Below are 14,463 nucleotides of genomic sequence, written 5' to 3'. Positions count from 1 at the left end.
CTCGCAGTGAAACATTGACAAATGATGATTCCTAGCCTGATCTCTCAGCTGAACTGCATGCTTGTATAACTAACTGCATCTTTAACATTTGCATTGCACAACTAACGGGAATCTCAAAGTTGACATGCCCCAAAGCAAAGGTCCTTTTGTTCTGGTCCCAAGTTGGTCACAGGCAGACCACCTCAATAAATAGTGACTCCATCCTTCCCGTTGCTCAGGCAAAATACTTTCTGCATTTTGACTCCTCTTTCTCTGACATTTAACGTATCCTTAGCAAATCCTGTTTGGTACACTTAGAAAGAAATCCTGAACTTGAGTAATTATCTCGGCATCTCACACTCATACTCTGACCAGTATTGTCCTTGGTCACCCTGTTTCAGCCTTTAGCTTTTCTGCAAGAATCTATTTTTCACTTATAAAACACATTAGGTCATGTCATCACTCTACTCTGAAACCTTCAGTGGTTTACTGTGTCTCTCTGAATAAAAGCCAGCATCCTTACAATGGTCTGTCAAATCTGGGCCCTTGCTACCCTGCAGATTCATGATCTTTTACCCTCTTCTCTTTTACAATGCAACAGTTACAGTCCTTTAAGTGTCCCACTTCAGCTCAGATCATTATCTCACAGTTTGTGGGGTTGAGCCCCGAGTTGGGCTTTGTGCTGACAGCTTAGAGCCTGGAACCTGCTTCTGATTCTGTGTCTCCCTCTCTCTCTGCCTCTCTCCTGCTTGTACTCTGTCTTGCTCTCTCTCTCAAATATAAATAAACATTAAAAAAATTAAAATTACAATGCACCAGCTTCACTGGTCTCCTGGAACACCATGGGCATGTTTCTACCTCAGACATTTTCTGTCTCTCTGTGAGAGTGCTTTCCCTGTATATCTGCATAGTTCACTCCCTCACCTCCTCAGTTTTGCTCAAATATCAACCCAGTGATGCATTTGTTTTTCTCCTTAGTATTTATCATCATCTCACATGTCATATTTTTCACATACTTACTGTATTGTTTATATTCTGCCCCTAGAAATTTCATCCTACGAGGGAGAGCAGGATTTTGCCTGTTATGTGCATTGCTGTATCCCAGAGCTGATAAGGTTATTGGACTCATGTGCTCAACTACTAATTCCTGAATGCTTTTGTTGTTAATTATTATGTGGTATTTTTCCATAGTTGGAGACAGACATTGTTTTGACACTGCTGGTGCCTCGCACAGAGATATATAGTGGATAATTAAGGCAAAACAAACAAACTAAATTAATAAATCAGTAATGAGCAAATCATACTTGTGAATTAAAATCGAAAGATTGTATGTTTCAAATTCTTTGTACGCTTTAAAGAACACAAACCATCTGCCTTTGAAGAAGAAGGAGAAGGAGAATGGGAAGGGGAAGAAGAAGAAGAGGAAGAGGAACAGGAAGAGGAAGAGGAAGGAGAAGGAGAAAGGAAGTTAAGAAGGAAGGAAGGAAGGAAGGAAGGAAGGAAGGAAGAAAACTGTGTGTGTGTTCATTTGCATCTATCTATCACTTATTTCCAACCAGTTCTCAACCTGACTGTGCAGGTAATAGCACGTTCCAAAGGATGACTCAAAAGATTCATATCCATAACTATACATACTTATGTTTTCCATTAAGCAAGGTCAACTGCAGAATCTACAGAGAGTATGTGATGCCTGTGAGATCTGAAGAACCAAAAGCATTGCTGATAAAATTTTTAAAAATAAATAATGCTTAACTAGGAAATGTCCTGCTTTTAAATCTGTGAAAAATGAATGCCTGTAATTCTTAATATTTCCTGGTAAAGAAGAGAACACTGTTAACAAACATGACTATTTAAAAACATGGGAACAGGGTTGACAAATGAGAAAAAAATGCAAATCTAAGTTCTGGTTTCGTTTATAGAAGATGATAGCAGTACTTGAGTGGTTTGAGGTCAACCTCTATTCCCAGAGTCTCATGAAAACCACGGATCTCTCTTGGGAGCCATATGACTTTTTACTGATTCATGGATGGCACTCCCAGACCCACCCCAAAACCCATTCCATGATTGGAGTTAAGGATGTCTGCAATCCACCTGTACTAGAATGACTATAATCAAAAAAGAGAGAAAATAAGAAATGTTGCCAAGGACGTGAAGGAACTCAAAGTTTCATGTATTGCTGGTTGGAAGTGTAAAATGGTGTAGTCACTTTGGAAACCAGTTTTACAATTCCTCCTTTTACACAGAGTTACTGTATTTTCTATTTGCTCTTTTCTTTTCTTAATATGATGATTTTTTAAAATCACAGTGTCCTCTGAAAACAAAAGGACCTCAAAGCAAGTTATGTGTATAGTTGAACTTAGCAGTACAAAATTATGACCATACTGTCATTTGAACTGAATCTCAAACAAAAAGGAGGGAAAAAACCCTCTTTTACTCTATACCATCCCTGAAATATCGTAAAATAAATCAATAAACGTAAACCAGTAGATCTATCCTGACTCCTAACACCAAACAATGAAGTCAGTTCTGGAATAGCCGTATCCTAAGATTTGGAGCATGAGTTTCAGAATCAGGAAGTTCAAGCTTTGAGTTCAGGACCCCCTTCACTACTATGGTATAATCTGTTAAAGTCATTTAATTTTCTCCCTAGGTCTCATTTTCTCTACTTTAAATTAAAAATAGCAATAATCGGGGTGCCTTTGTGGCTCAGTTGGTTAAGCATCTGACTCTTGATTTCCACTCAGGTCATGATCTCATGGTTCATGGGTTAGAGCCCCACAACAGGCTCTGCTCTGACAGTGCAGAGCTAGCTTGGGATTTTCTCTCTGTCTTCCTCTACCCCTCTCTTGTGCGCTCTCTCTCTCTCTCTCAAAATAAACAAATATTAAAAAAGTAGCAATAATTATATCATAGGATTGCTGTGACTATTAAATAAGAATTTATACAAACTGCTCCACACAGTGATGGCCACAGAATTAGTGCCTAATAAATGCATTTGTTCTTAATAATAAATCATTGTTGATGTTACAAAAGTATTATAGACACATTAGAATAGCTGTGTTAGTGCCATCCATGCTAGTGGGTCACGTCACCTTATCTCTCAGATCTTAGTGAACTCATTTTAATTTTTAAGGTACCATCGTTTAATATATGACATCACGGTATGTGTTATATAACACATTGTGTCACATGTAACACAAGCTTTATTTGTCCTCTTTGGCATAATACTTAAAACTCTATTCTTGAATGAAGGTATCCATTTTGCCCAAGACATGATAATAATTTTTTTTTTTTTACTATGACTCATATCAGTTTCTATTTTTTGGTGGTGAACAAAGATTTTAGTGTAATCTAAAAAAACTAAATGAAAAAAATACTGGACCTATTTTTTTTTTTGTTTTTGTTAAAATTTTTGAGGTACAAACATACTGAGTATTAGAAGATTCACATATTATTTAAAAATCGAAGCAATCACCTTTTAATTATTCACCTACAGAACAGTATTCAGTTATCATGGCAGCCAGATGATGGTTCAGTTTTTACTGTGCTTTTTCTGTTTAATAAACAAATATAGGAAGTAAGAAGAAGTAAAAGATTGATCTAGATAATTCATAGAATAGACACAGTACCTCTAAATAATTAAAAGCTAACTGGATTTGAAGGTCAAAGTCAAACCTAGAAGAATCACTGTGCCCATGGAAGGCCATAGTTTTTAAGAATCTCATGCTGTTTAAACAGTTATATTTTTTTCAAATTTAATGCATAAAGCACTTCTAGTGTATTTTATCCCTATCATATAGATAGCTCAGAATGTGCAACAAACCTAGAAACAATAGGGAACATAAAAGAAGTCTTTAAAATTCAAATAGACTAAAGTTTAAAGTATTATTTACACTAGAATTTCATAGAGTAATCATCTATATTAAAATGAATAGAAGTAATGCCATGTCTTAGTGAGCAGAGCATATCTACTTCACAAATATTCTGTTTGTATTTGGTCTTATCAGATGTTTAGTCAATAGTTGAAACATTTATTCACAGTCAATTATAACACCAGGAAATCAGCCATTGAATAAATTGTGCTATTAATTTTCCATCAGAGATTCATGTTTGAATGACCATGCATTTCATAGATTTAAATACCGAAAGGCTAATTATCTCCAAGGCCCCATTAAAGGGATAGCATAGATTGCAATCAAAAACGATCCTAAAATTGCTAAAAAATGATCTTCAGCTTTCATTGCTGAAGAACACTTCAATTTCTCTACCTATTATACATATTAAGAGGATAGGTTTTATGTGTATATGTATATATATCTCAAAGGCAATTTTTTCCCCAAAAACCTTAGGGAAAATACAAAAAAACTAACTGAATGTTTCTAATACTCAAGGATTCATAAATTTATACAGTAAAATTCATATTGAAAGCTTATCTTTCTAATGTCTGTTTGAAGTAAAGTATTTTCCCTCCTCTTTTTTGAAGTCTCAGGTCCTTATCCCATTCCGTAGCTCAGGATAACAGCCAATTGCCTGACTGCCTTCCAGTGTATGTCTGTGGGGGGCTCCTGTACATCTGGAATTAAAGTTGTTTTTTTCTCCTGTTAATCTGTATTATGTCAATTTAATTATTAGAACAGCCAAAGAACCTAGAGGGGAAAAAGGAAAAAATTTTCAAACCTCTACACTGCCTTCCTGCCTTGTAAAAAGAACTATAAAGGTTGTTTCTGCCATTCTTTCACACAGAACCCATAAACAAAGAAATGGTTTCTATCTGCTTAGAAACAAATTGCAACATGGTAAATGGAGAAAAAATATATTTATATCAGGACTAAGATGTTTATAATGAGTGGGAAAATAAGACAGTCACAGCATGGGTGGAATATTTTGGTACAGAAGCATGACATTCTAAGTGTTCTGGACTATTTGTCTTATATGACTGATTACATGTCAGTTTTGAATGATTTGCTACTCAAATATTAGCTGGCCCCAATGTATTAATGAAATGTTTTCACACACACCTGTATGAAGAAATTAGAGATTTACGTTTGGCACCCAACTCACCTTTTAGTTTTGATCAAAATTCTCACATACCAAGTTACATCTCTTTGTTGGTCTGTTTTCCTCTTGGATGACAGAACATGGGCACTGCCAAATTTCTTTTCCTTTCACATGTCTTTCTATGTCCACCCTTCATGCCCTCCCTGAAATCCGTTTAGCTCAACAGGGTACATTACCGTTCTTCTATCAGATAGATGCCCATCAATGCTATCGTCAACAGAGACAATTCAACAACTTAACACATTTATAAAAACGCAGAAAGTACCTGGACATAGGCTCTGCAAGAGCGCTCTCTTTTCTGAAGCTGAATCCATTAAGACAGCAGATTAAACACAGAATAGAAAAAACAAGTTAGTGACAGAAGAAAACAAGAAAAATAAAAGAATGCATCTACACAAAACACCTTATTCTGTTGTGCACTACTTTCTAGAGGAGATGAAAGCTAAGCAGCAGCAAAATGTAAGCCATGGCTTGAAAGATAGTCGCCAGCCACCTTTCAGAATAACCCAGGTGAAAACTGTATGGTATAAAGTTGTTAATGATGGGAGGAAATCTGGGAATAAATGTAGTAGAAATTAGTAAAAATCATTACACTTCAGTTATTTGAAATGATTCATTTCACACCAGGTTAGCGGTTAATTCATGGGCCACAAATGAAGACATGAAGTTAAGGAAATTATACCAAAACTTTGGAATCCACATTGTTTGTGGTTTAAAGATTATAGATATGGTTAATATGCACCACAAACTGTATGTTCAAACACAAAAAATTCTGTTTATCAGAAAAACAGAAATGTCCATTCATAGGATTATTTGATTCCAAGGGAAAGATACCAACAGATAAGTAACTTATGATTAGAAGAATGTGATTAATCTTCTGACTTATCACTGCTTTTATTACTTGAATAATTTCTTTTCACAGCTTTGACCAAAAAAAAAAAAAAAATGTATACATTTTAGAAACTTCTGTGGGATAAGAAGCCTTGTTGTTATTTGTTTGCATACAGAGTGATGATTTTTCTGGGCAAAAGGTTAACAATAACTCATATTCAATCCCAAACATTTTATTTTCTGGTGATAGAATGAGTAATTAGTAAGTTTAATTGCCCTGTTTAAATAAATGACAAAAATTTTATAAATTCGATTGTGATTTTCTTCCTCTTCCCTAATTTTTTTCCCTTCAGTAGTCCTGATTGTTGGAGAAAATTACCCAGGTTTAAGAAGCAGTTACTCTGATGCCTTTTGTGTGGCTAATACTCTCCCAACTTTAATTCATGCATTCTTCAATGAGCATACTGCAGTTACTCCTCTACAGAATTAAGTGAGGAATGAGTGCAAGTAAATTGCCAGCGCTGTCATTTGGATCACTGACTCGCATCTTGGTGTTGCAGGACTCTAAACCCTTCAGAATTTCAATGTGGAGTTCAATTGATTTGTACCAAGTTGACTTTGCAAATCTGATGGGTTATAACTGCTTCGGGGAACAGTGGGAACCACAGGAAATGAGAGCAAGCCAGCAAGCATGTGAATAACCTTTGCCCTCCCATCTCCTTACCCCATCATGCAAATTAACATATGACAAACCACATTATATAAACAATTGAAAAGAGCCAAATGGGAACAAAAGAAAGCATTAAAAAGCTTCACAAATGGAAATTTGCCCATTATGTAGTTATTTGATATTCAGAGTAGGCAAGCTGATTAGCTGTAGCCAGTTAGAATGTGACATTAATTGCCAGCTTTACCTGATATTGTCAGACATCAACACCATTTTTAAATAAAGATACAAAGTATTGCTATAACAAGTAATGTTATGGATATGTAACATTAATAGAAATTACTACTTCCACTATATTAGGATAACAATAGCTGGCAGCAATGTTCATTAATAGCATCTAGTCAGCCTGGGTAATAACACATTAAAATCACAGCATGCCCAGATTACATAGGCGGCTGCGGATTACATTTTATCAGGGACTTGGTTGTGATTCTGTCAGGGGCATAAGTGACAAAAATAACTCCTCTATGCTCAACATGAAAAAAAAAACTTTAATAATAATTTATATCTACTAGATAAAACAGGATCGGTTTTCTGAGGATGAAATTTCAGGAAGAACTGTATTTTCCAAATAAAATAGCAGGCTTTCCTATATCAAACAGTCATTATTTGAAAAATTTCTTCCATCTTTATCAGTGCAACTTTTAGTCTAATAAGACACAAAAGAACTGAACATATTAAAACACCACTCAGAAGTCATTTGTCATTCTAAAGGAGAATGTTCATTGAGTGAATTCCGTTAAGGACTTTAGTCTGTTACTACCAAATTCTTGCTTTTTAAAGTATTAGGATTATCAGACATTCAAGGCTTTCAAATCCAAATTGATCACTTCTCCTGCACAAATACCTTTCAGGGAACATATGTCATTTGATGGTAGCAATTCTAGTATATTTTTCATCCTAAAGTTAATTCACCATGTGATTTTATAAAAGTAATAAATTACATTCCTTATAAATATGTAAAATATATTTTACATAGTTATGTAAATAAAGTGCTGATATAATGTATAGGTTATATACAATAAATATAAAATGCTTGTATATGTTTATGTAATATATAAATATATTGTATATTTATAAGTAGCAATAAGAATACATAAAATGTATCCTTTCTGAAATTTAAAAATGTATTATTTTTTATTATTTACAATTCAAATTTGCTGAAATACAATTAAACCTTCTAAGTGTTAACATAGTGAAGGAAAATCTGAGCAATTTAAATATCAAAAGGAAATACAAATTAAAACCTAATTACTTGCCTCCTGAGGTTTTAAGTATAATATTAATTAGATTAAGTCATTTCATTTTTTAAAACATCTTTATTGAGTTGCTAATATCCTTTCTCATTGTGGCTATTTTCTAAATCTATACTTATTGGTTAGACATTTGTTTTATGATAATTATTTTAATATAAAAGTTTGAATGGAAAAAGAGCAAAATAAATCACATTTACTCATATTGACCTTGCCAGAATTTAGCATTCAAAAACGGTAAACACTAAAGAAAACAGAATTGTAAATTCAAAAAAAATATGGAGAGATTATCACTTATTGTGTTCTTAGAGGCCAAATAGGGTGGGTCATCATTAATAACAAAATAGTGAAGCACACTGAATAGGACTAGTGATGCTCTTTAGAACAAACTGACTTTATAGAAAGAGAGAAATTAACCAGAAAGTCTCACTGATTCTACTACAGCTTTAGAGATACATAACTAAAGTCCTTACCTTGTTCAAACTCCGTGCAGCACTATCTTTTCCACCTGGGGTCAAGTTCCGGAGTTGTACATCTAGGAGCCCTACCAGCTGGTCCATAGCACGGACTGAGTAGGTGATGTCTCCAGCATTCAAATGATTTCTTGTTTGTTCAGCCAGCTCTCTAGCAATGTTGGCAGCTGTCTCTCCAGATTTCAACTGCAGTTTTGAAAACAGAATAAAAAGAAAAGAGAGATTAAGTAAGTGATTTTATTGGTTTCTGTGAGCAATTGTTTTTGCATAGGATTTACAGTCATCAAGTCAAGACATAGTTATTTAACTCCATCTTCACCTGGAATATATTCTCTGAGTTTTCCTATTAATCCATCTTTTTCCACTATACCTAACTTGAAATTCATATCTTTAGGAAGCTCTCCCCTGAGGAATCTCTCTTCTAAGAATTGTTCTCACCTTAATTATCCATCTGTGTGGTCAAATCTAAGGTGTGCCCTATGATTTCTCTGTGAGTTTCTAAATCAGATGCTGATGAGTTGCCATGCAGTTGTGAATCCCCTACCATATTCCAAGTTCTCAGAGAAAAACAGAAATTTTCCATTGTGCCTAATTTAGCACTTAATACACAATGTATACTGACTGGCTACTAAGCTCTGTGAAAATTTGTCCCAAATACAATCCCTGTTTTTCAAAGGTCTTCATTTTCTTATTAACTAAATAAGAGATTTTGCTACCAATGCACTAGGTATAATATAATGTCTTCCTTTTCTGAAGCTATGTGCTTATTTTTCAACTATATTCTATAAAAATATATCAAATTGTCAATACCCCAAAGATATTATTTAAAAAGACAGAGAAACTAATACCACATGCTTATGTGAACAAATTTGATAGCTTTGGGTAATAAGGAGATAGGAATATTTTATGCTAATACAACTTAAATACAGGGGTGCCTTGGTGGCTCAGTTGGTTCAGTGTCCAACTCCGGCTCAGGTAATGACCTCATGTTTGTGAATTCGAGCCCCGTGCTGGGCTCTGTGTTGACAGCTCAGAGCCTGGAGCCTGCTTCGGATTCTGTGTCTCATTCTCTCTCTGCCCCTTCTCTACTTGTGCTCTGTCTCTCTCTGTCTCTCAAAAATAAAAAAATATATATATTTAAAAAGGCAACTTAAATATATAATAGTGCCATGTTTAAGAACTTTTTTTTTTTTTTAGCATGGTCCGATATAAAACTTAGGGTCACACAGAGAAAAGTCCTCTCTGTAAGGTTATCTTCTAGCAGGTATTCAGATGGCTATGAGGAGCAAGACTAAGACTCTTAGTCACATAAGTTACCACTATCTTCTCAGGGATGCTCAATAAATATTTGTAGCAGGACTGAATGTTAAACAAATAAGTTAGGGTGATTGAAACATCTAAATCATTAATAATCATATCCTCACTTATATTTAAAAATCCAAATTGAAAACAAAGCAAATATAGTAACAGAATGTTGGCAAGGATTTGTGGAAATGTCTATCACCCTCAGAAATAGATCCTGGGCATATATATTTGTATAGATCCTACACAGAACTAATTACCAATGTCCATTAAATTTTGTAATGTGAAGACTATATAACTGAGTGATTTCTCTCATCACTATCAACCATAAGAAATAATCCCACAGATGTAAAATAGAAATAGTCAAAGTTGTTCATTCTAGCTTGTTTAAAATACAAAACAAAATGGATTATGACCTGTGAGAAAGTGCTCATGTATATAAATATCACGGAATATTGTACAATGGTTTAAAAGTATAGAGGAAAAAAAGTATAAAGGATATCAATATCATTAACATCAAATTTCAGCATGCAATGTTGAATTAAAACAAATGCAAGTATAAAAATTTATTTATATATGTTAATATCTATTAGGATGCTACTTGAAATAAAAATGCAAAATGTAAGCAGCATATAAATATGCTATGAAAAAGAAATATGATACATAAAATATGATATTTTTTGTGTTTATTTTACATATATTTAAGCACAATGTCTGAAAGATGGGAATCAAAGGAAAAATTCTTTTGGATAATGTTTAAATTTTACAAGAAGAATGGTTAAACTATTGATTATATATAATCAGCTTTTTTATAAATCCTTAAAATAATAAGCACATGCACTAACTTTAATAATTTGTAAAATATGGCCAAGACTTACTTAGCTAAGATACCCGTAAAACCAAATGACACATATTATAGGGTTCAAGGATAAGTACATAACAAATTCAGTGTAGATCAGAGTAACAATCATGGCCCAGTGACTGTCATGAAAGTACTTTCAAATGGTTACAGAGTGACATAAATATGATTATAATCCATACATTTTAATTTTATAGACAATGTAAGGCTGCTTACTGGTAATCTAATAATCAGTAAGTGATTTACAAAATTTAGTATCCATTAATTTAAATTAGTGAGATGCTAAGTATTCATAAAGTATTCATATTCAGTATTCCATTCAGACTTATTGAATGGTGCACATGACACAAGTGCTTGGTAACTTTGAAAAACTTACTGTGCATATGAATATGCAGTAGCTGGAATTCCTATAATTTTCCAAGGGAATGCTCTTTTAATCAACGCATGATTCACAGTGTGCTGGCATTTGTTGTAGTTTCTATCTATGCTATTCTTATAATAATGAATATATTTGTATAATTCTATGGTTTTACTTTGTTAATCACTGTATTGTACAATCATTCCTTTTTTAAAAATATTTTTTAAAATTTATTTTGAGAGAGACAGAGACAGAGATGCTGTGAACAGAAGAGGACAGGGAGAGAAGAAGAGAGAGAGAATCCCAGGCAGGCTCTGCATGGTCACCACAGAGTCCAAAGAGGGGCTTGAAGTCATGAAATTGAGATTATAACCTCAGCAGAAACTGAGAGTTGGACACTTAAACAACTGAGCCACACAGGCACCCCTGTACAATTGTTCTATACCTTTGTTGACTGTTCTAATGTTTTCTTTTATTTCTTTACTGCCATGTATTAGTTTTTCTATGAGAAATGTCAGGGCAGAAGGACCTCTAGAGTCTTTTGATTTACTTAAATGGTCCATGTTGAAAAAAGTTTGATGAGGATCTGGGGTTAGGAGCATAAAGGTAAATAATATTAATGCAATGATGCAATTTTATTTTATTTTTGTTTATTTATTTATTTGTAGGAGAAAGAGAGCACAAACTAGGGAGGGGCAGCGAGAGACAGACACACAGAATCTAAAGCAAGCTCCAGGCTCCCAGCTATCAGCACAGAGCCCAATGTGTGGCTCAAACCCACAAACTGTGAGATCATGACCTGAGCCAAAGATAGGACGCTTAACTGACTGAGCCACCCAGGTGCCCCAATGAGGCAATTTTAATAACAGGATTGTATATGAGATATTATGGGAATATAGTGGAGGGTTAGTAAACATCTGGAAATAGGATAGGAAGGCAACAGAAGTTAACAACTAGAATAACCATGGTTTGGCAAGACAGGGTACTATAGGTACAACAGAACGGAAAAGCACTCTTTTTTTTCTATCTTCAGAATTCAATATTGATACCTACACAGTATAAATTGTGTAGTGTGTGAAGTAAATATGTATTGAATCTTGCTTTAAAAAAATAGGATGACTATTCCTATAATTTCAACAGTTATTCATTCAGTCTATATGTTCTTTTATTCTTTAACTAAATTTTGAATTTCTAATGGCATTATGCTAAAGTCTGAGACTACAATACTGAATAAAATGGTTCCCAGTAAAAAGGAGCCTACGTACTAGCAATGGAAAGAACTGTTAATAAACTAGCTATAAAATTATTTAATTTGAATTTTGTAGAGTGCAATACAGAATCCAAGTTTAAGGGCATTTTAATCAAGGGTATGAAGTTAGGGAATAATTTAGGAAATGCTTTTCTAAGGAAGACTATTTCATCTGAGGTGGAGTGAAAAATAAAGGATTGGGTTAGGATGCAGGTGAAGGCCTCTAGGCAGAGGACACTTTCAGGAGGGAGGAGCATGGGATCCTAGGGGAACTGCACAAGTTGTGCTAAAACTGAATTTAGACAGCCAGAGAAGTGAGCAAGGGGCAGATTAAGTGGTCCCCTTCATAAGTCACGATGAAGATTTTGGGAATCGTGCTAAGATGAAGGGAAAGTACTAATATGTCTAAACAGGAGTGATTTAATGAGCTGTGTTTGAAATCCAACTCACGAGAATGGATTAGAGGGTTCAGGAGTGAATGAATGAATGAAAGGGTACTTGCCAAGAGGCTACAGCAGTAGAAGCTGTTGTAGATTAGGGTAGCAGCAGTGGAGACTGGTGAAAAGTGGCCTGATTTGGGAGAGACTTATAAGTACAAGGACAGGCCTACTCTCTGACTGGATGTGGGAGGGGAAGGAAAGACAGGCACTCCATGCTCCATGGTAATGTCATTAACTGGATTCTCCAACAACCATTGTGACCTCAGCATTCACCGCTGAGTTCAAAAGTTGCTTTCTAGCCCAGGCTTTCACTGATTATACTTTTTTTTTTTTTACACAAATAGTTTATTGTCAAGTTGGTTTCCATATAACACCCAGTGCTCATCCCCACAAGTGCCCTCCTCCATGCCCATCACCCCACCCCCCACACCCATCAGTCCTCAGTTTGTTCTCAGCATTCAAGGGTCTCTCGTGGTTATAAGTCAGGCAGAGAAGGACAAATACCATATGTTTGCATGTATAGGAGGATTAGGAGGAACTTAATGGAGGACCGTGGGGAAGAAGAAGGGGGGAAATAGTGATTATATTCTTTCTAGTGGCAGCGAGAGGCTATTCCACTGTCCTGATGGCCCTATTTACTTCTCTCGCCCCAGTAGTCATGGACCACAAGTATCTCATTTGTATATAACAAATAATACATGCATCTCTTGAATCTGCCTCAGGTCTTCTGTGCAGAGGCAGGGTTGAAATAATGCTATTCTGTATATCCTAGCTTACAGACCTAATGAAAATGTCTGTCTCTAACATTTCTTGCACAATATTCTGCTGAAGTTATTTCTCAGCAATAAGCATATGCACACTGAGAAATATTACGAGTTCTGTAAGGATTAGTAAATTAATGCCTGTATTGAAATGGTAGGCTTATATCCAGGACTTGAATAGGGGAGGGAAAACCCTGCAGCTTTAGTTGAGGATAATTATGACACAGATGGATACTATTTACATGTCAAATTTTGACACATGTAAAAACAATTTTCTTTGAAATAAGCTTTGATGTTTTATGAGATTTATTACATCAAACATTAATCGGGTGCCAAACCAATTCATGAAGGAGTTTCTCATAGTGTTTAAGTATATAGCTATCATTTCTTTGACAGATCTACTTATGCGATTGTGTTATAAATCAGAGTCAAGTAGGTATAGAAACAATTAAATGCTTCTATCTTACAACTGAAAGTAGGTTAAATAAGCCTGAAGTCCTAGAAACCCTACCAATCTCTGATAAAATTAAGGAGCAATTTACGGAATCTCTATGGAAATGAAAAGAATGGAGAAATTAAAATCTGGGTGACAGGATAGTCTTCCAAGACAGGCAACCCGCTTAATTTACACCATAAAATAGCAACAATTCTAGATCTTCACATCATTCTTTAGAAAATGCAGGAAGAACTCTACTTATCTCAAAATCTGTCAGTAGCTGGTGAACAAACAAAAGACAAGACTCCTCAGTTTGCTAGAAATAGAAAGACTATTTTCCAGTGACAATTCAGGCATTTCTTTTCCATATAATAGTTGGACTAGATGATAAAGGAGGAAGATTACCTCACTTTACATGCAAAGAAAAATGGAAGCCATTCAAAACTGTAATTTCAAAGAATTTTAAGTTGAAAAAGACTGGAGGGAATATAAAGTGCAATAAGCTCTTTGAAGGTATGAAACACAGAAAATATAAACTCCTTTTGGAGAATTTGTGTCTAATCTAGAGATCAAGCTGAAGTGAGAGACTTTATTTTAGTAAATAGTCATTATGGTGAGAAAATACGATATTTTGCTACATATGTGTGAAGAAGCTGAGCTCTGAACTAATTTGCTGACTTTCAAGAAAAGTTGGAAAATACTTTTAAAGATTAATTAGTAGATTAATCTATCTTTCT

At 34.7% G+C, this 14,463-nt stretch overlaps 1 protein-coding gene across 1 annotated transcript in view; it reads right to left on the bottom strand.

The window, feature by feature from the left end:
• ADGRL3 (adhesion G protein-coupled receptor L3) overlaps window positions 1-14,463 on the bottom strand; it is a 517,257-nt gene that overhangs the window by 134,996 nt on the left and 367,798 nt on the right. Inside the window, exons 9-10 of the mRNA XM_077746215.1 lie at window positions 8,322-8,507; window positions 5,303-5,341 (exon numbers count right to left, since the gene is read on the bottom strand). Coding sequence (XP_077602341.1) covers window positions 5,303-5,341; window positions 8,322-8,507 — 225 coding nt within the window. The remainder of the gene's footprint in view (window positions 1-5,302; window positions 5,342-8,321; window positions 8,508-14,463) is intronic.

This window comes from Crocuta crocuta, unplaced genomic scaffold, assembly GCF_008692635.1.
Source record: "Crocuta crocuta isolate KB4526 unplaced genomic scaffold, BGI_CrCroc_1.0 scaffold566, whole genome shotgun sequence".
Taxonomy (NCBI): Eukaryota; Metazoa; Chordata; class Mammalia; order Carnivora; family Hyaenidae; genus Crocuta; species Crocuta crocuta.
The sequence above is the reverse complement of the archived record's forward strand: the minus strand, read 5'-3'. Positions and strand labels throughout refer to the sequence as shown.